The 21,229-nt window shown below is 38.0% G+C and overlaps 1 protein-coding gene across 2 annotated transcripts in view; it reads right to left on the reverse strand.

Annotated features, from left to right (window-relative positions):
• The window catches only part of SLC2A9 (solute carrier family 2 member 9), a 115,028-nt gene that overhangs the window by 40,672 nt on the left and 53,127 nt on the right, over positions 1–21,229 (reverse strand). For both annotated transcript variants that reach the window (XM_063336683.1, XM_063336682.1), the window contains 4 exons: positions 20,932–21,119; positions 15,092–15,202; positions 3,856–3,957; positions 1,445–1,520 (listed from right to left, as the gene is read on the reverse strand). In XM_063336683.1, the coding sequence (XP_063192753.1) occupies positions 1,445–1,520; positions 3,856–3,957; positions 15,092–15,202; positions 20,932–21,119 (477 nt within the window). The remainder of the gene's footprint in view (positions 1–1,444; positions 1,521–3,855; positions 3,958–15,091; positions 15,203–20,931; positions 21,120–21,229) is intronic.

Genomic DNA, 21,229 nt, shown 5'->3' on the forward strand with positions numbered 1-21,229 from the left:
CACAATCAATTAATTAGATCACTTCAGTGGTGAAGATGTATAAACAGTTGATTAATGTTTAATGTCAAACTCTTTATAAAGAAAAAGAGGCAATAAACGGTGCATGAAAAAAAAATCAAGAACTCAAGGGAACAGAAGTCTTGCTTTCAGGTTTACAGCAGAACACCTGTGAAAAAACTCCTAAAAAGCAGCTAATTTTTTGCCTTTTTGTGGAGAACGGTTTGCGAGAGAATCTTTGAAAATTTAAGCACTGTTTTGACATCTCATTCTGTGCATGAATTGAATTTGGATTAAATTCCTCTTCATCTATCTGCAAATAATTTTGGTTAACATTTCATTATTTGATAACTGCAGGATACTATTCTGATCAAGTATCTGAAGGCTACAGTAACACTGTTTAGAGAAATAGTACACTCAGGCAAGTATTTGCATATTATGAATATCAACTAAAATGTGTTTTCCAAAGATATGATGCCATTAGAATCACAGGATAAACCAGGTTGGAAGGCACTTCTGGAGTTCAGCCTCTGGTCAAAGCAGGGCCAGTTGCTCATGATTGTCCAGCTGAGTTTTAAATAGCTTCAAGGATGGCCGTTTCACGGCCTCTTTGAGCAACGTGTGCTTAACTGCTCTCCGTGTAAATCTTCTCTTCTATCCAGTCAGAACTGCCCTTGCTGAGACTTGACTGTTCCTCTGGCCCTTTCAGTCTACACTTTTGAGAAAGGTCTGGCTTTATTACTCTTTAGTATCTTAAACAAATACAAAAATTACAACCTGCAGGTACTGGTTTATGAATAAATTTGTATTCATCTCCACATAATCAAAACTGGGCTGGGATAATAGGTCTGATAAACTCATTACAACCTACAAACACACTGGATTTGAAACGCATGCAATCAGTAGAGAACTGCCAGACTAGAAGCAGCTCCACCATCGGGACAGCCACCTTTTCCATCATCTTCCTAAAGAGACTGTGTGTAAATCCTGTTGCAAAACACTTGTGTGTCTTTGGAAAGAAAGAGAAGAAAGAAACCACGTGCAGCTGTCCCCTTCCTCCAGTGTCACATTTGCCCGGCATTGAACTGCTAACACAAGCATTAATAAATAAAACACTCAGCTTCCAGTCTGAGAGTTTTCTTACAGATTTTCAAAATCATAGCGATCCTTCAATAATAGCCAACATTTTAATTTGGTACTGATTGCAATTTAGGCGCTAGTTCTCAATTATGCTGACAGCTAAGTGCAAATACATGTGTAGATGGGTTTTTATAAAGAATGTTGCTGTCACTTTGTGTTGCTATCACCTTTTATTGTCTTAGGCCCCTTACGGTCTTCAGATAAGGGTAAGGTGAAGTTTCCTACAAGCAATTTGTTAACGTAGTGCCAGTGCAAAAATACCTGTGTTTTTGATGTACAAAGAAATGTGAAAAAAATATAGACATACCTGGTCCAATGCAGAATGATGCAATGATTGCAAGGATGCAAAATATACTGAGGTAAGGAAGCCAATGCACGGTTTTCTGGGTAGATAAAAGACATTCATGTTCAGTATATTGTATGTATCACCAATATTAAAAAAAAAAAAAAAAAATCACAGATAATGATAGTGTTTTCCATGATTCTATTTCAGAATTTAGTCTATTGTTACTTTAGAAAATCACAGTATTTCTCTAGAACTTTATTGCATGATTCGTATTAGAGATCTTTGTCTCTGTGGAATCCCCGTAGAGAAACACCAGGCAAACTCTTGCACCACAGAAGTCACAACTCTGAAAGTTTACAACTTCTTGTGCTAAAGTTCAAAACAACCTGGAAAAGAGTTTTTCTTTCCATTGAACAGATTCAGTGCCTCCATCCTCCTCAGGTGTTTCAGTGATATTTAAAAAGAGCAACTATGATGGCTCACAGAGCGTCAAAGTTCACCAGTTAAAGCCTGGGCTGAAGTCTAGACACGACAGGCTGCCTTTTGGTAGGATAGCTGTATCTGAACCTTAGCAAAGCACAGGAAAGACACAGTCCAGGGATTAGGCTGTAATCCGATTTTGCAGACAAGGAGGGCCATGTATGCAAACAACAGGTACAGGGGAAAATAGAACAAACTATAAATGGCTCTTTAAGGGAACTGTAAACGGAATCACCCATTTTCCTCACAAGGCAATCTTTTTTCTACTTCTAAGTGGATTTTTCTTTATTCAGACCACTAAAATACAGGAACTTGAAATACAATGAGCAATTTCTACCGAGTTTTCAGGACACTGTTTCTTAACCATGTATGCGAATGCTTGATAATAATACTAACAGATGTGAAAAACCCATTGGAAAGGACCAATTCCCATTCTTTTCTCTCTTCATCAGTGGGGTTCTTTCCATCAGCGAAGTGTGAATGCCATTTTTATTAGAATTTTACTGTTTTTGCAAAGATACATATAACTGCAGTATCACAAAACATCACCTGTTTTGTGCACTGTAAAAATATACTTGCAAAAATAGGTAATTATTTATTTCAGTGTTAAAGACAGAGCCCCATTTTGCAATGCTTTTTCTCTTTCAGTCTGGGTTATTCCTTTAGTTACACGTAAAACACGGCTCCTAGGAATTAACATTAGCCAAGAGACTTGCAGATCTATCAAAATTACACATTGTGGAGTTCCCATCTGAAGGCAGATCCAAGGTGTCTAAGGGCGCTGAGACAGAGAAGGTGCAAATATGGAGTAGATACAAATTTCCCTGAGATCAAGCCTATTTGTACTCTGGTCCTTTGTGCAAAGCATTACCTCATCTCTAACACTTAACACATTGAGACACTTATGAAAGGATGTAAAGCTGAAAGGTACTCAAACTTCAGAGATTTACAATAGCTGAAGGTCCTTACACATCAAATTAGGTTTTACAAAACTGGGAAGAAAATTTTTCACTCAGCACACAAAACCGGCAGTAACACGTCTCTTCTGGAGAGCTGTCTCACAGTTGTCATGATGGGTATGCAAAGGAAAGCTTTATTGTGCTGTACATACAGGTAAGTCAAACAGAACTTATTGGCATACAGGGTGGCGTGCTGCTAGTCAAACTGACTTACTCTCTTCAACCAAGAAACAAGATTTGAAAGTCAGACTAATGGCAAGACACAGAAGTCAATGACAGCAGAAAAACAGCTTGATGAAAGACCACCCAAACCCATGCCATTGCAGACTGTCAGCTTTACTTCTCAAAACCACTCAGGAACAGAAAGAAATAGCATCATTATGAAAATGGAAGCTAAACAAGGAGAAATGACTCGGGGTCAGTATTTAGAATGGTTTAATAATCTGCCTTTGACCATTTGAAATAGCTGGGGAACTGACTGCTAGTAATATCTGAGAAATTAAGTGTAGATGGTCTGCAAAGGCTAAGTCTTTATATTTTCAATAAAAATATCAGAAATGTAACTTGAAAGAAACATCAAAAATGGAAATCTTTTCACTACTGGAAAAAAACACCCAAACCTAAGAATAAGGATGACATAAAGTATGAAAGAAATCTCAAAATGACTGCATTATAAACAAAAACACAGAATATGGGTAACTATAGGTAAAATTGTCTTCATAATAGTTCACGATATGCATGAATCTTTGAGTTAAGGAGCCTGAACATGACAAAACCCGTATGGTTTTTTAATGCAAAAGCTGCTATGGCTCACCATAGCACTTTGAAACTAACAGATTCCTAAATAAGCAAAAGACAGACATTTGAATCTTTATGTCAAGCTGATTAAAAGGATTGGCTTCTGTAGGAATGCTGAGGCAAACAGGTATCGAGAACTTGGTGCTTAAAATAGGCAAAAGAGAGAGTAAAAATAGGTAGTGACCATAGTGTTACCTGTAAAGTCAGAGAGACAGTAAGTACTCCGAAGAAGACAACCATCAGCCCAAAACCTCCGATGAGAAGAGGCCTGCGTCCAAGCCGTTCAATAACTAAGCCCTGGAAAACAAAAAATGGCATTTGACTTTCTTGATAAAGCACTGAAGGATTCAGACCATGTTATGTGTTCTCGTGGTAAATATGAACATCAAAAATAAAACCATGAGAGTTGATTCTATACTAGGTATCAGCTATAATATGTTCATAATTGTGTTCACAATTGTGTTTACACAATTTAACCTCTTTGAAAAAATAAGCCAGCACAGCATCAGCATCCTTATTTGAAACCACTGAAAAAAACCCTAGGAAAACGATCAAAGCTGTATTTGGTATTAGTTTTATGCCTGGATTTCCTACTACAGAGCAAATATGACCACAGATATATCAAAAACATGCGATTGGTAAATTCAAGTTTAGTATTATCGACGTGGTAGATTTCAAAGTTACTACTACATTTAACTTCTTGTGCAACAATTTAATAATAAAATAAATGCTGCATGTTAGCTATATAAAAATAATTAATATGATGATACCTATATGAAGTTTGATTTTTTTTTTTTCAGGGCATAAATCATCACAGAATTACAGAATGGTTAGAGTTGGAAGGGACCTTAAAGATCATCTAGTTCCAACCCTCCTGCCCTGGGCAGGGACACCTCCCACTAGACCAGGCTGCTCAAAGCCCCATCCAGCCTCGCCTCGAACACTTCCAGGGATTAGGGGTGGGTGCGGGATAAAAAAAATAGTTGTACATTAATTGAATGGCTGTTTCTTAAGTTCAACATCTCTCTGAATTTAAGATTAAAAGGTTTAAAATTTAAGATTAAAAGTTTTTTAGCAAAGATTAATTTTTTTAAATGAATCTAAAATTTATTTTTAATTTCTTTTTTGTCCAAACACAGCAACAACATTTAGTTATGATTTTGGACAGTTTATGTATCTAGAATAGCCAGATAAAATAAATCCACCTGTCAGAAAACTTTGCTCAGACACGGTATGATAACACTGATACTTGTGCACTCATGCACATTTCAAATTTATATTCAACACATGAACATAAAACAACTTCGGTAAAAGCAGTTTCACAAAATCTGAATGCTTATCTGCTAAAGAAGAACACAATGAAGAGTTTCTTGAAAAGTTGTAACATGAAACTTTGTTAGTATGACTCATTAAAGTAGTCTAATATATACGTTAGGTCGTGAAATCTAATGTACTATTCCCATTGATAACTATTACAGTTGGCTTTCTTCTGAGAAGGATAAAAAAATTTTATGAAGCCCAAAATGTACCACTTCAAATAAGTTAAAAGTCAGAATCACACAGCTGTTTGCCACGTCATTATTTACTGGAGACTGAAATCCCCCTTTCACACCTCCCTCAAGCAAAATATAAAATGAGCAACTAAAATGAAATCTGGAGCAATAGCCTTAATTCTGTGAGATGATGCACACCGTTCCATAGAGAGCATTTAGAAGAAACACATTAAAGGAAAGTGCAAAGTCACTCAGGGAATAAACGCCTTGTGCAGCAAGCGCTTCTCCCACAGCATCAGGTCCACCAGCAGATTTTAGGACAGGCTTCAGAACACACCAACCCTGCACCCTGCCAAGCTGGATTGCCACACCAGAGACACGCACTGTGACGCTGCAGAACATGGAAAGCAGCTCTGGGGAGAGATTTAGTGTTCCTTATTTCTTTAAATGAGCAAATATACTCATTTTGACAGTTTCCACAGCTTCCATAACACAATTTATTTCAGAGCTGTGTTTAAAGTAGACCCGCACTGATGTTATTATTAAAATTTCACATTGTGCTCACGGGGTCCAAATGTTCCAAACCTGCAACTGCTGCACCATCAAAACCTCTATAAGATGCCAAGTATTTTCCACTATGATTAAAGAATCCATCTTGCAAACACATGTGGCCCCACATACACTTAACAAAGAGTCAGTTTTTACGGCTATGAGGGATGAAAAGTTATCTAATCGGTCCATAAGAAGATGGAGGCTTCTGCAACAGATGCCTCACGTATAATTTGATATGAATTACACGTTCAGCAATAGATGCTGTACGTGTAATCTGACATACCAGGGAATTTCCCTTATTTTTTTATGCATTGGTGGTTGTGATTAAGCAATCTTGGTGTTAATACAAGCTGGTGGGTTTTGGTGGGTAAGGAATCAATGTTTCTCTTAGAGGGGAAAAAAGTTCATAGATGGCTCTCATACAGAGAAAAACATGGGGAAAAAGTGCTAGATGGTTTCTGGTTGTAAAGCTCAAAGAATAAATAACCCTAGTAAAGGAGGACAGTTTGGACTAAGTCCTCTGAAAAGATGTGTACATGCACTTGTGCCTACACGCATTGAGAATAAACAGTTTGGAACGTACTTGGGCAAATCCAGGTGGGTTGGTGAGGAACTCTCAGTTTTAACTGAGTGCAGCCAAGAACAGATAGTTACAGTAGATCTGCAGGCTCCCTATCCTTTTTACAGAAAAGAATAAGTTTCTAATACATTTAAATTCTTTTTTATTCAGTGGCAATTCAGGAAGAAATAAAGCAAATCCATGCGCAGTCATTCTGTCCCCTGAGATCATGCCAGGTTTCCCAAGTGTTCGTCACTGCTATTTATTTAATACAGTAGCAATGAGGAACTTGAATGCTTTAGCTTCTGGACACTCCCTGCACTTTCTGCCCCAAAGAATTTACAATTACAATTCTTGGTGATATTTCTTGTGATTTATGGAATGGACCAACTTTGTTCACTGGAAAAAATAAGCAGGAATTTTGTCCTTATTCACAAGGACACTACGATGTACCAGAATCGCTGGGAATCATATAATCATTTCCAAAGTTTATATGAAGTTAAGTACACTGACAACACTAATAGATCTAGGAAATACAGACTTGGAAGGCTTCTCAATTAGACATGATCAACTCGCACAGTTATGGGGAGAGAAATGCCTACTTCTCTTTCAAAGCTAAGGACACGTCTAATTTGTTCCAATGCGTGACCTACCTCTTGTACCACCAGTTCCAACCCAACAAAACACGTCTGCTTATGGCACAGATCCAAACGAGGCACACCACTCTCTGCTCAAATGGGACACTACACAGAGTGAAGCCCATGAAAAGTCAACCGAAACAATCAAAACCCACGCTCCCTACCTGGATATAAATTACAAAGCTGTGGTCTCATGAAAGGCAGAACGTGTGTTTGGGAAGACATGGGTCTGTGGCTCTGCTGGTCAGAAGGCAACGCAGAAGCAACCCAGGGCCCACTGGCAGATGAAGGTTGTTCAACTGGGAGCCAATCCACAGCGGAAAAGCCTCTCAGGAGGCACCATCTTTCATCAAGGCCAAAAAGGTTTTTTGAATCGTTTAAGTGCACAGATGCATCAAGCTGTTTAGGTCTACATTATTTCTAACTGAAATTTGATTTATTTTTGAGGATTTCTTAAAAAAAAAACCCTATGACCATCCATCAGTAGCTCTGATTTCTCTGCTGAACTGTTTGTTCCCCTTTTCTTGATGGAAAAAAAAAAGCTCAGATAAACTCTAAAGTTTCAACAAATACTTGAAAAGAAAGGTCTAACACGTCTTCTATAACAAGTTTCCCTGGCGAAAAAAATGTTGATTTTGAGGTTATAAACAGACAACTTCATTTTTAGTTATGATTATACAAATTCAAAACTCGTTAACTTGCAAAACCCACTAAGATGCTTATGACTCATAAGAAAGGGAAGATGATTCACCAGTTTTCAAGTATTTATAGTCCTGAATGCTCCACTGCTATGTGCTGGTAACTGTTACCTATTGAAGACCTATAACAAGTCAAAATATACTATATGGTAGAGTAAATGAAATAACAAGAAATTCAGTATATGCTCAAGTTCAGCCAAAAAAAGAATCTTACAACTGTTTTCTGTGGTAGCACAGAGAGTTATGTGCCAAATTATGTAGGCTGATACTTGTTTATGTGTGATCATAAACATGAATTTGTAGAAGCCTATACCCAGTCATGGTAATTAACACAGCTGAAATTACTGAAAACGTGTAAAAAAATATTGCAACCAAAATTCTCTCAACAGAAACGTTTGGTGATAATAAGGTAACTGATATGCAAACTAAGTTAACAGTTCACACAACTTACTTTTGTCTGGCAGGAAACACTTGTGAATAAAGTTAAAAAAGCAAATGTCAATCTTTTCCCTTGAGTCAGCTGCAGATACCGGAGCTGACATAATGAAAACAGAGTGCATTAAAAAAGACCAGACAAGCTTCTCTGGATAAAATGAATGTGTAAGCAAGTTCTACAGCCCAAATGGGAGGTCACTGAATACTATTCCCTACTTATTTCCTGGCCCTAAATTATAGTAAGAAAACCCTATTAGATTTTCTTGATGCCTCAGCTCTGTAAAGAAGTTTGATCTATATGCTAACGTCAAGAGTAGCCACACTTTTTTTCTCATGTATTTTGGATATAGGTCTGAGTAAGACTGTATGTCTAGATTCAGACTTAACGTGACAAGACAGCTCTGTCTTATTTCCATTTTAAATACAGGATTAAAATGGATAATCGCATTTATATCGCAGTCAGGTTTACTTATGACACAATGTGTAGTATCTTGCATCCAGGAAAACGAGAGGAGCAGAAGACTGAGGGTTATAAATTGGGTTTTTTTTTGATTCCTATTTTTATGTATATCCGCTTGTCTACTGTATTAATTATATAGTTGTAAAACAAAGAATCGGATTATTTTATTTAAGTACCTGAAATGAAATTTAGAGTCCTAGCACTAAGTTTGACCACATAAACAGAAGGCGTAAATAAATCTGTGCCTACCCTGGTTCTTATATCAAGTTTGCCTGTATCTGTGTCATTGCCATGACAGGATAAGATCTTACACATCTTCTGTGGGTACCAGGCTAGGGATTACTTTCAGCAAAGGATGGAACTGATTGCTAAATTTCTAAGCTCAGTCTGAACTATTTTGCAATAAAGCAGCCTTAATCAGCTTCACTTGGCAATGAAATTTTCCATACACTAAAGAGGGTCTCCACACTCAATGCCTGCCAGACCAGCACGACCAAGACGCAGCCCATGCAGGGATTCCCTCCAGCCGGCCACTTTTGCCCCAGCAGTGCCTCTAGGAACAGCCCTGAGGGCAGCGCACAAAAACCCCTCCATTACTTTATTCCTATTGTGTCCCTTATTTAAATTGAAGATATTTTTAAAACAAAGCTCCTTTTGTTGCTGATTTGTTAAAAGCATTGAGCTTGGTCTTGTGTCAGGTTCATGTTATAAAAGCTAAACTAGATCCTGACTTTGATTTATGACATATGTATTTTTTTTTAAATACTTGAAAGCAGGAGATATGTCTTCAAACCTTTTAATTTCTGAATACATCCTGCCGAAGGATTTGTACTAGACAAATACACTAACCCACTATGCCTTGGGTCTTAGGAGTGGCATTGTAAGGAAGACCTTCATAAGAAGACTTTTTCTCCCAGAAGGCACTACATTGTTACTTCAACACATGTAATCTTTGTCTCTCCAAAAGCTCAAGCGTTATGAAATGATTAAGAAGAAATAATGTCTTTGTCAACACAGTCATGCTCTGAGATCCACCCTGCAGTGAAAATGTGCCCACATGGGCTCTGGCCATTGACAAATACCACGTCCTAGGAAGGTGCTGGGCTGGATCACTCTCTCTTTTCTACTGCTGATTCTTTCTAATTACATTTTGCCCAATACAGTGACATAAACCTGAGTGTTTTTCCACTCACAAATTTGCTCCATAAAGATTGCACGCATTTACATTTGAGATCTGGAATGAGGATGAATTTATGACTAGGGAGAAATTAGTAACTCCCTGCATCTGAAAGAATTCAGTATCTTATATTCCAAATGAATCACCGAGTATTTTTTTGGATTTCACTTATTAGACATACTTAGCAGTGCTTTCATAGGACTGAGCAAAGCATATGTAAATCATCTAAAAATTCATGCAATTGGAATTTTCTATCGGCAAAACAAATTAGTATGGTAGGCAATTTTGGAAGCCAACTGTTTGCTCATGTAGGCAACTATTTACGGCTCCTTAAAATTATAGATGATGAGCTGTATAAATATTTCTCTTGGATAAAATTAATGGCCTTCAGTGCTAGGTAACTTTTTCCCCTCAAATCAATATGCATATTGACTAAAGACTGTTTTTTCACCTCACAATTTATTAGCTAAAATGAGGCTTTCGTAATGATGATTAATGAAAGTGACAGAAATGATGTGAGCTGATGGCAATATCTGAGAGCACTGGATCTGGGCAGATGGAGCACCTATCTTCTGTTGCACAGGGAGAAGGAATAGAGCGTCTTGCTTTTATCCCCCCCAAAACGCTAGGATGAATTATTAACCGATCAAACAGTCTGACAGCCACTAGAGGAGACTAAGGTGATAAGAACGGCCAAAACAGATTTGCTCAGTGCAGATCAGTGTGACTTCTTTCACTGTCAGGGAGGAAGCTGAGTTGATAGAAAGAAAATGAAAAACATGATAGATTTTGACTTCAGTAAGCCTTTTGACACAGTTCCACATGACATTTTGTATTTGTGTATATGATTTTTTTCCTTCCTAAAGTGTGGAACTGGGTGCCTTTCCTTGCTGAATTTCATCTTACCAATTTCAGGCCACATGTCCAATTTCTTATGATCTTCCATAGTTCTTTTCGATAGTACTTTTAAGTTTCTCCCTTTGGAGAGTTTGAACGACATAATTGATTATAAAGGTTCTTTGTCACCTCTCACGTATTATTAATGGATCTTTTTATGATGAATTGCCTCAGGATAAACCAGCACAGAATCCCATTTGATATTTCTTTGTATGACAGTGAAGTGTTGACAGTTATGCAGTTAGCTGAGCATCCACACTGTTATCATTTCATCCAGCCCACACCTACTGTATCTGATATTCTCTAATCTCAACAGGATGGACTTTTTCATACAATATGTATGAAAAACTGTGAAATTCACTGCTTTATGATGCCGTGGGTTCTAGAAAGATATAAAAGTTGAAAAGTAACTGGAAAAATTCAAATAAAAAAATTTTATCCAGGCTATTAAAGGCCAAGATATTACCTTGTAATTCTGGTACTCCTTGAGCAACAGCCTGTCAGGGTGAGGGGAGCAAAAGGGGAAAATGCCATGTTTGCCCCATTCTTGCACTCTCCTCTTCTTACACCCTATTGGGGATTATGGGTAGATGAGGGTTGATTCTGACCCAGTGCAAACAACGTCACATGGAACTCCATTGTTTTACTAAAAATCAGATTATAGCAAAACTTCCTCAGAATCCTTGAGATTAAAGTTTTTGTCACCTCATTTTTCCACTTGCTACAACTGGCTGTCACTGGAATGTATTTCTTCTTGTTCTGACCCCAGTGGAGCCACAGAGTTTCAATGGCGATATCTTGCATTACCCCTTGGATACAATGGAAGAAATGTGTTAGGGATGAGAACAACTACTGAAGTGTCTGGGGTGACCTTATTTTAACTGCCATGCCCTAAGCAGGGAATCCCTTCTTGCATATTAAGATCTATTAACGTTAAAAGAAACACAGAACAAGTCTAAGAGCCCTTTCTCGTGACATCCCAAAGCAGAATAACATCATCTCACCTAAGAAAGCTGGTTTCCTTGACTCCTGTGTGATACTGCAAAGGATTTCCTATATTCTTTTATGGTCTACTACTGAATTATATTTTAACTCATTCCAGGCTTTGCATGGCTTGTCTCCGCCACAGGCTTTGGAAGGCACATTAGTAACACCTTGATGCATCACCTTTGGGAAATGCTTAAGGCATAATCTTCTCAATACAGTCATAGATAGTCTTTTTCCGTGAACATTATGTAAAGACCAAATCTGGTGCCACAGATGGCAAAATTGGATGTGGGATGCTTAATTTGAATAACATTGTCTTTTATTCTTTGCTGGTGTCATGGAGGGGAGGGGGAGGAGTCTTCACACATATACTTCTGTCTCTTTTTCCGTTGAGCCTGTTGCCTTGTCAAAGAAAGGCACTGGCAAATGGTTCTTTCTGTCCACTAAGACAACTAAATTAAATTAACCTCAATTACTAAAAATTACAAAAAAGCCATAGTAACCAATCTTACTGAAGAGCAACTAAGTGTGTGGAGTCCCTTCACTGAAGAATTTAATGAACAGACTTCTAATAAACACATATTTGCCAGGGAATTATTTAGATATATTCCGTCCTTCTAAAAGCATGGCTTTAGGTTAGATAACTTACTGCTGCAACACATCCATGAGTAGGAAATCTTCAGTATTTCTTTCCAGAGGGGAGCAAACTACTTCAGAAGCAAACTGAAATTAATGGCGCTGTCATTAAAAAGTAGCTTGTCTAGCAACTCCTCTAAACTGAATTTGTGTTCAGTACAATGGGTGGAGAAATACACAATTAACTGAAAAATATACAGAAAGTTTATATCATCTCCTCAGAGAGAAACCAGGACACCAAGTACGCAATGCTACCATACAGGTATTTTTTGAAGTAAATTAGGAAGTGATGGTGTAAGCAGGAGTTGCAGCCAAATTATATTAATTAAAAGAAAATGGCGATGCACATGTTTCATTTTTCAGTCTTTATGTGGCTTTTGTTCAAGAGGAAGACGGATGGAGCTGTACACAAAGCAAGCGACTAGCAGGCATATCAAGTGATCTGAGGCAATATAGAGCTATAAAGAGGATGGGATGTTATTTGCTCTTCCTCAAGGACCGCATTATTACTATTATGCTGCTGCTCCCAGAAGACACATTAAAAGGAGACTTTCAAATTTTTCCACAGTTTGAATGATATTTTATCTCCTAAATATTATTTTGCTTCTCTACAAAATATATCTATTTCAGTCTTTTCCTTTAGCATTCATATGGGCCTCCTCAATGGAGCTCATCAACACCTATGTATTCTTATTGAGGCCCAGAGTCTCATGACCACCTAACATATGCATAACGATCAGAGATAGTTCATTGTGGACGTCTCCAATAGCTATTTCATTTATAAGAACAAAAATTCTATTTCTATTACCAATAGAGGAGTATTTACTGAAATTCTGGAATTTATTGTTAGCAAAATTTGGTTTCTGCTAGCAAGCACGATATATTAAGAAATACCAGGAAAATTATGTTCTCCCCTTGCTTTGTTCTGCTTCTTTCCTCTGAGTAGTACATCAGACATATGCACCTGACTTAATGCTGTCAAATAGATTAAAAAAAAAAAAACAGAGGAAAAAAGCTGAGAGGTTGAGAGTGGGAGGAAATCCCCCATCCTTAGTTCTAGCCATGAAAAACATTTAAAGGAAATTACTTGTAGAAATGAGAAGCTGCAAAACCTTAAACTGAAAAAACAAATTCATGTTGTTGTTCCTTTAAACGGCATCAATGAAACATTTATGAAGATTACTGAAATAAAATTAAGGCTACAAAGCAGCATTTCTCTTGAACTGAAAGAGCAAATTTGAAGGCAATGGAGATATCAATACAACAGCATTTCCAGAAGCACAGCAAATAGCTTAAACAGAAGTAGTATTAAAAAACACTCTTCTTGGGCATAAAAAAAAGTTACCACACATACCAGGAACCAAAGCAGACACATCCACCTTATTATGTGTGAACAGTGTGCTCTGAATAGGCCCCACAAACTGATAGCACAGAAAGAACTGAAAAGATGACAGACCCTATTTACAGAACGGCTTTAATATCATGGAATCATCTCCATGTAATTTTCCCTGTTTCCACAAAAAAGAGGTGTATTCTTGACTTAAATCACTGGCAGAATTATCATTTTCACATATATCTTAAACAAGAAGCATTTCTGCAGTATCACGAAGAAATTGTAAGACGTACAGATTTCCACACTTCACTATTTCCACCTATTAAAAAGAATGTCCCTTTAATTAAAAGAAAAAAAATATGGTTTACCCCAAAATAGATTTGTAGAAATTTACAAAGATCAGAAGAAGATCCTTGCAACCTTTGAGAGTCCTTATGTCCTAGACTATAAGAAAATATACTTGATAGTTGGATTTAGTTTAACATTTTATAGGTCATAAGCAGTTGTTCTGCCACTGGAGAGGATTTTTTTGCCAAAACCATTCTTCTGACATTTAAAAATGCTTGTCTGGTGCGTCCAGTATTGTGCAAATACAGTTAGTATAGAATATATGAAGATAAGGAAAAATCCTAACAAAGAAAGAGTATGTACTTTTTTGCAACTTCCCATTTCAAAGACTTCTTCCATTGTTTCCTATTTATTGCAGTGCAAACAAAAATGTATTTCCTTTAGCAATTAATGGCGTATCTAAACCTTTCAGGTTTAGTTTGCTTGTTTAGTGTATTATTTTTTTTCCTAGCCAACTTTTCTGTTTTGAAATAGGAAAGAAAAAAATGTGCCTGGATATTTTTTCTATTAACATCTTCCTCTCTGTTCAGTGCAGAGCAAAGGTACACGACCTACTCAGGAGCTCGCGTGTTATGAAAGGATGCCTCCTTGCCCTCGGTGAATGAGATAGCAGAATTTAACACAACATGGGACAATCTTGTTCTAGCATGCTGGCTTATTTTTCCAACAAGCTGGGTTACAAACACTTACTCCGATATTTTTAAGTGGCTGAAGAATTTTCCTCAGTGTTTGTAAGCTGCTATAGGAAATGTGTCATTAAAACATGCCCAGTAAGTCGTATGTCTGTTTCTGTGATCCATACTGGACACACCTCGCTGTACTATGCCTGAGCCTTCTTCAGCAACACTGCCTGCTTCCCAGCAGGCACACGAGAAGACTCTGAGATGTGAATAAACTGCTACCAGGTAAAGTCATTTATGAGTTATCACTAAATATACTTTGGGCCTTGCTGTTCCTGCCTTCTTTTTCTTCACTCATACAAAGCACCTCAGGATATATCAACTTTTTATGCTCCTTGTATGCAACTAGAGAGCATCTTTTTACAAAAAAATAGTCCGAGCCACAAAACTGAGTTTAGGATTAATATTTTCAAATGCTCTACCAGCCATTACACTTAATCCTCAATATACTATTTGTTTATATTTTAACCTGTGTAAGGAAATAAAATCAGTAATTTAAATATCAAGCATGTTAATGGATTTTTATAACCATACTTACAGAAAAAACAGCAGCCAGAGTCTCAACAGCACCAGTACTTAGAGTAACATAGGGGATTGTTTCATGATGGATCCCAGCTTCACTAAAGATGTTGTTTGTGTAGTACCAGATCTGTATCAGAGAGAAGAAAATGAGTTATTAATCATTATGTCTTGGAGTACAGGACGCTGGCATTCAGTTCAAGCATCTGATCTGCCACAGACCAGACTTGTTAAAACACTGAGCACCCCTGAATGATTGAGGGCTGGGCAGGACAACAAATGAAGGAAAGGTGCAACTTTCAGGTGGATTAGTCACAATACTGCTGCTGTACTTCTGCTTGCAGACCCAGGCAGAATTACAAGAAGCTTTAACTCAATTTAGCTTAATTCACTGTAGGAGTAAATCAAAGAAACTCACTTTAAGCTTGAACAAGAGGCTACAAATAGGTTTCATGTGGTTGAGCCCCACTGCTTAAAAAGCAGGTTTGGATGGCTTTATGGAATACCTCAATGGCACATAACAACAGGAGAGAACAGGAAAGAGGTGCTGAGAGGCACTGCAAAAACCTGCTCCTTTTCAGACAGAAGGTGTGAGATTTATCTCACTTTAACCTCACTGCAGTGTGGACATCAGCAGTCAAGCCATCACCCTAATCTCTCTATTGTCAACAGAAAGAAAAGATACTTTTAGAGTGAGAGTCTTTTTGTGAAAAGTAAAGAGCTGCTTTTAGGATGAAATGAATCATAGGCTAGAAGGAGTTGTCATTAATGGACAGAAACACAGGGAGCATACAGTTACCAGCCTAGACTGTGTTTGGTCAGTAAAACCATACCCAGTGGTGACAATATCCATACGGAGAACATATATATTTTAAAATAACAAGTCTGGTGAGTATCAAAGCCCCATTCACATCTCAACTAAGGTCTGAAGACCATATGATATTTTTGACTCAAGGTGACAACAAAGAACTAGCCAAAGATTTTGGCTGCCAAAAGCATGCAACAAGGAGAGACTGCCTTGGAGAGAGAAAAGATAATTGATTTACTAGAGAAGATGAAAACCAAGGGAAACAACTGATTATGAGGAGAAAATAGAGTTCTAAACGAAATCTGTGGCAACAAAACTGAAAGCCAGAGATAATAATGGCACTAAACGTGAAATTAGTAGTGATATTTTTTTTCCATATGCTGTCCATGTGCTAAAGAAAAGGCTTGTCTGATGAATGGAAGTGTTTTGATCGTGTGAGGAAAACCCTGCTGCCTGCCAGCATATTATGCAGATGCTACACGTGGTCATCAAGCTACTAACTCAGGAGCTTTGTAAAAAAAAAAAAAAAAAAAAAAAAAAAAAGTAATACTAAATTCCCAACTAGCCTTCAGCAAAGCTGCTTGTCCCAGATCAGATCAAAGAAGAAAATCCAACTCATCTTACATAAAATACAAGTAAGATAAAGCACCAAGGACTAAAAAGACACCTATATCACCTCACAGATAAAGAAAACCTGACTTAAGACTTTTATGCCTACTGCTGGCACATCAGCTCTCACCAGAATAGGTGCAGCGACAACAAGTGATAGCAGCAAACTTCTCCATATGAAATAATCTGCCTTCACGTAGCATGCACTGGTGTTAACTGCGCATTTCATTGGCCTTGCTGATACAGAGCATGACTGAAGCAAAACCAAGGAGCAGCTCCCAATTCTCTCTGAAATGTTTATGACAACTGATAAATTTTTTGGGACCCTGTCAACCTATTCACCTCCCATACCCCTACCCAGTGATTATAAGGAAAACAAGGTAGCACAAAATTCCCATAAAAATAATATTTTTCTCCATACTACAGGTTACAAGACTGAAAGTCATGCAATGGAAGTTATAAACCATGTAATTTCGGCATTTCATTCTTGATATCAGTTTTGCGTAGCAGGTAGAGATAAAAATGGTGGTGACAATGCAGGTATGCTGACCTTGAGGGAGAACAAGAAGAAAGAGGCCAAAGAGTCACTTAAGCAGACAACTCCCAAATGCAATTTGCCAAAATGTAATAACTAGAACATAAGACATTTCACAAGTGGTTTTACAGAAGAGCATGACTGACCATTGACAACAGCAGTGGTAGTAACACAGCTAGATTAAAAACCTGGCAAAGACAGCATGAGGTTCACTGAGTTATTAGCCCTCTGTAGCAGCACAAAAATAAATTAGGGTAAAAATTAACAAGGTGTACACATTTGAAAACAATAAAAGTGAATGTTTTTCAGCCTGTGTATCATTAAACAGGGCAATATGTTGCTCTAGGACATTACTGAGAAAAACTTACTAGGCTAATGACAATTACTCTACTTCAAGTTATTTTTCTAACATGATTTTTGTTAGCTAATTATTTGGGCTAAAAGTTTTGGAACAAAAGAGCTGTGGAAAAATTGGGCAGAAGGTCCAAAAACCCAGACATAACTGCTCTCTAGTCCAAATCAACACAGGGACGTCCAAGTTCCTATGTTCACGGTGGGTTTCTGTTGCTTCACAGACAGAAGTAAAACTTCACCATTTTGGTCAGTTAAACAGCTGTATCTCCTCAGTCTGAATTCGGTGAGTTCAGACACAACCTTTTAGCATTCTTGTCTGTAGATTACAGTTAGCTGCGTGGAAGTTGTTTACTTTGCTTATCATAAGCTTTTAGTCCTATAAGCTCTTAGTTTAAAGTGGCACGTGTTACATGTTATCAATGGTGTTCCCAAACTTTTTCACACCAGAAACACCTCTAGCATTGTCTCAGTTTTCCAGTCCTTTTCTTTCTCATCCAGAAATAAAAAAAAAAGAAAAAAAAAAAGAAACAGGCAACAACATAGACATATACTGTGTTGCACGCTGAATGCATACTGCATGCTCATCCCTTCCTACACTACCTGCTGCCAGGTCTTCTCTACAGCAAATGTGAAGCACACACTCTTCATAGGTCTTTTGCATGCTGAAAACATGCCTTGCTGCATGGTCCCCCATCCCCTACATGATTTCTTGCCATTTGAAATAGAGCCCCTGCCTTAAGGAGAGACCCCACGAAAGCCTAGGGATTCCACTTGGGAATGACCCTGGTCAAAGCAATATGCAGCGCAGTGTAGTTCTTGATATGAAAAGGGATAAAGTTCACCAAGGAGAACTTCACTGTAGTTTTGCGTCTTCTTTAGAACTGAGATATAATGGTGAAAGATAAATAAGTTTATTATGGATGATATGTTTCATGGATAAATTTTATCAGATGAAAAGAGACTAATACAGATTCATTTATTTATGCCAACTTAGGTCAGGCTGTCTGGTATTTTGTTATAATTGAATATATTAATATAATCAGGGCTTCACCATGATTTCTGCTCCATGTGGAAACAAACAAATGTACTGGTTTTAAGCTATTTTACTGGAAAGTACAAGCCTTAAAAGGAAGCAAGTGTTCTCAGATACCAGCAGGATGGTTACAGAAGTCTGCCAGCTGGTAATTTCCCCTGAGAGTGACCTGAGACTCTCGCCTGAAAGAAGCCCAACTTTCCCATATGTCCTGCCCAACTTTCCCATATGTCCTGCCCAGATGGCAGTTGTGGAAAAGACCAGACTGACTAACAGAGCACTACAGACAAAGCAAACGGTGGGAACTATGAGTGAGAAGGAAGCGTTGGCAGCCAGTTAAACCTTGCTGATGCTGGCTCACACCCAGCAGGTCAGCCCAGATGCAGCCAGGCAAACCAAGACGTGGGTTGAACAGTATCTGTCACACGTGTACCTGCCCTGTGATCTCTGAGCTTCAGGCAACTTGAGCAAGATCAGCCAAGAAAGCCATGCAGAAGAGACAGGGAATTGACACCTGGTCTCTTAATCAAGTGGTCCAACTATTGCTCTTGACCTCTCATCATCTGCTTGTTTCTCCTAGATGAACTATTTTAAAAAATCAATTTCAGAATGCAAATTTTGTGTGAATAATTTTTTTTTTCATGTTTAGTGGCATTATGTGGGAGGAGAAACAAAATAATAATAATAATTTAAAAAAAAAGGCAAGGCTTAAACCAGCCAATTGATATACAGGTTTTCTGACAAAAATAGTTTTTCTGAGGCATATTTTCACAAATTGGCCACCTAATGACACCTTAAAACAACTCTGGTATTCATTTTGGACTGGACATGTCTCACTATTGCCCCACACCCCCATTCAAGCTATGAGAGTGTGGCTATGTTCTGCCATGGAGTACTGGACAATTTCTGTCATCTATTAAATATCCTCAAAGTCACAAAACTCTTCTCTTTCCCCTGAAAATTTAGTTGTGTGATTTTATTTTTTTTTTGGCAATGTGCTTCATTATTTTAACAGTCTGTTTCTTACTATAAGTGTCATTTTATTTCACTTCTGCATTGATAAATCTTAGAAAGACTGGATGACAAGATAATTCCATTTCTTTTCTTAAAAAAGTATCCACAATGAGGAACAAAATAGCCTGTCATTAGCACCAAAATCCTACAATTAGAAGAAAATACCACCTATACAAACGTGTTTATAGTTCTCTCCACAGTATGAAAAAATCTTCTAGCTGTCTCCTAGTATTTCATTAAAAACTTTTAGATACCAGAATTCTAATTGCATTAATATTTCAAATGGTCTTGGACAAATTACTTTGTATTAGGAGTTTTAAAGCTATAGAGACACCTGAGATAAGCCTGAACTAGCTGCCTTTGGTACACTTATTATCACTGATTAGCCCTGGGGTAAAAAAAAAAACAAACACAGCTGAAGTATGGTGTCATGCACAAAGCCACAGTGAGAAGCCAAGCTCTGTTCATGAATTGCCCTTCATATACATAAGCAATTAATGCCTTTGAACTATGATGAAAACCCCGTTCGCTTTGAGGTGCTTCATGAGAAAATTTGTGTTGTGCAACGTAAAGCATCTAACCCAAATGTCACAAGCTGCAGCAAGGAAAGTTCTGGCTGGATATAAAGAAAATGCTTTTCACAGTGTAAGAGGTGAGAATACCTGGCACAGGTTGCTCAGGGAGGTCGTGGACTCTTCAACTTGGAGATATTCAAAACTCACCTGCACAAAGCCCTCAGTAGCCTGAGTCAACCCGGAAGTCAGTCCTGCTCTGGGCATGGGGCTGGACCAGATGACCTCCAAAGATCCCTTCCAATCTAAATTGTCCTGTGACCCTCTCCTAGCTGATGCAATGGGCTCAGACAGATAGAAAAGGAGACTTTGGTATCCATTAGCCTTAGACACACATTAACGGTCAACGGGACTTCTGGCTATTGGCTGTTTGGTGTCTTTTTTCCTCTTTTGCTCCACTTTCCAAAAAAGGCATATTGAAGTGCAGCTTATTCTTCAAATTGTATGAAACAACAACAAAAATCAAACATCCACAAACATCAAAAATCACTTACAGGAACTTCTGCTGACTTCTATAAGCACACAACTGAATTAATCCAAACAGAAGTGCCTACTGAAAGACCAAGTTTACCTAACGAACAAACATGAGGCATATCAGACCAGATCTTAAGTGACCAGAAGCAGAGAATCTGAATAACAGAAGCAGAAGCTGCACACTTTCTTTGCTGATCTGTACTACCTTTTCATGTATTCCTTCAAACTTAACACAACATGGCTTCCCCCCAACCTTTTTTTTTTTGTTTAAAAAAAACCCACAAATGATACAGCTTTCCATGGAGCTGCCCACATGCTGGTGTAACAAAATAATTATGAATAAGAAACAGCCAAAAATAGAAAGTCATAGAGATTGCTGAATGGTATAGCACAAGCCTTGCATTAAAAAGAAATAAAGGAGCACACCAGGAGATGTCATGGCCTGAAGAAGGACACTTACAGCATTTAGCCCACAGAGCTGGTAGCAGCCCATGGTGACAACCACGGTAATGACCTGCCATCGCACAGCACGGGTTCTCAGAAGCTGAAGTATTGACACTAACTTGGTGTTTCTTTGGACTCGAGACTCTGCCAAAACTTCTTCTATTTCATGAGACACGTCGTCTTTCCCAAGGAAGGTCTGAAATGCTACAGAGAGAGGACATGTACTTTAGGCCAGACACTTGGCACTATCTGCATTTACAACAGACTTGTTCCATAGAAATGGAAATGTGTGACACAAACAGGAACCACACATG

Source organism: Chroicocephalus ridibundus, chromosome 5 (genome assembly GCF_963924245.1).
Source record: "Chroicocephalus ridibundus chromosome 5, bChrRid1.1, whole genome shotgun sequence".
Classification (NCBI taxonomy): domain Eukaryota; kingdom Metazoa; phylum Chordata; class Aves; order Charadriiformes; family Laridae; genus Chroicocephalus; species Chroicocephalus ridibundus.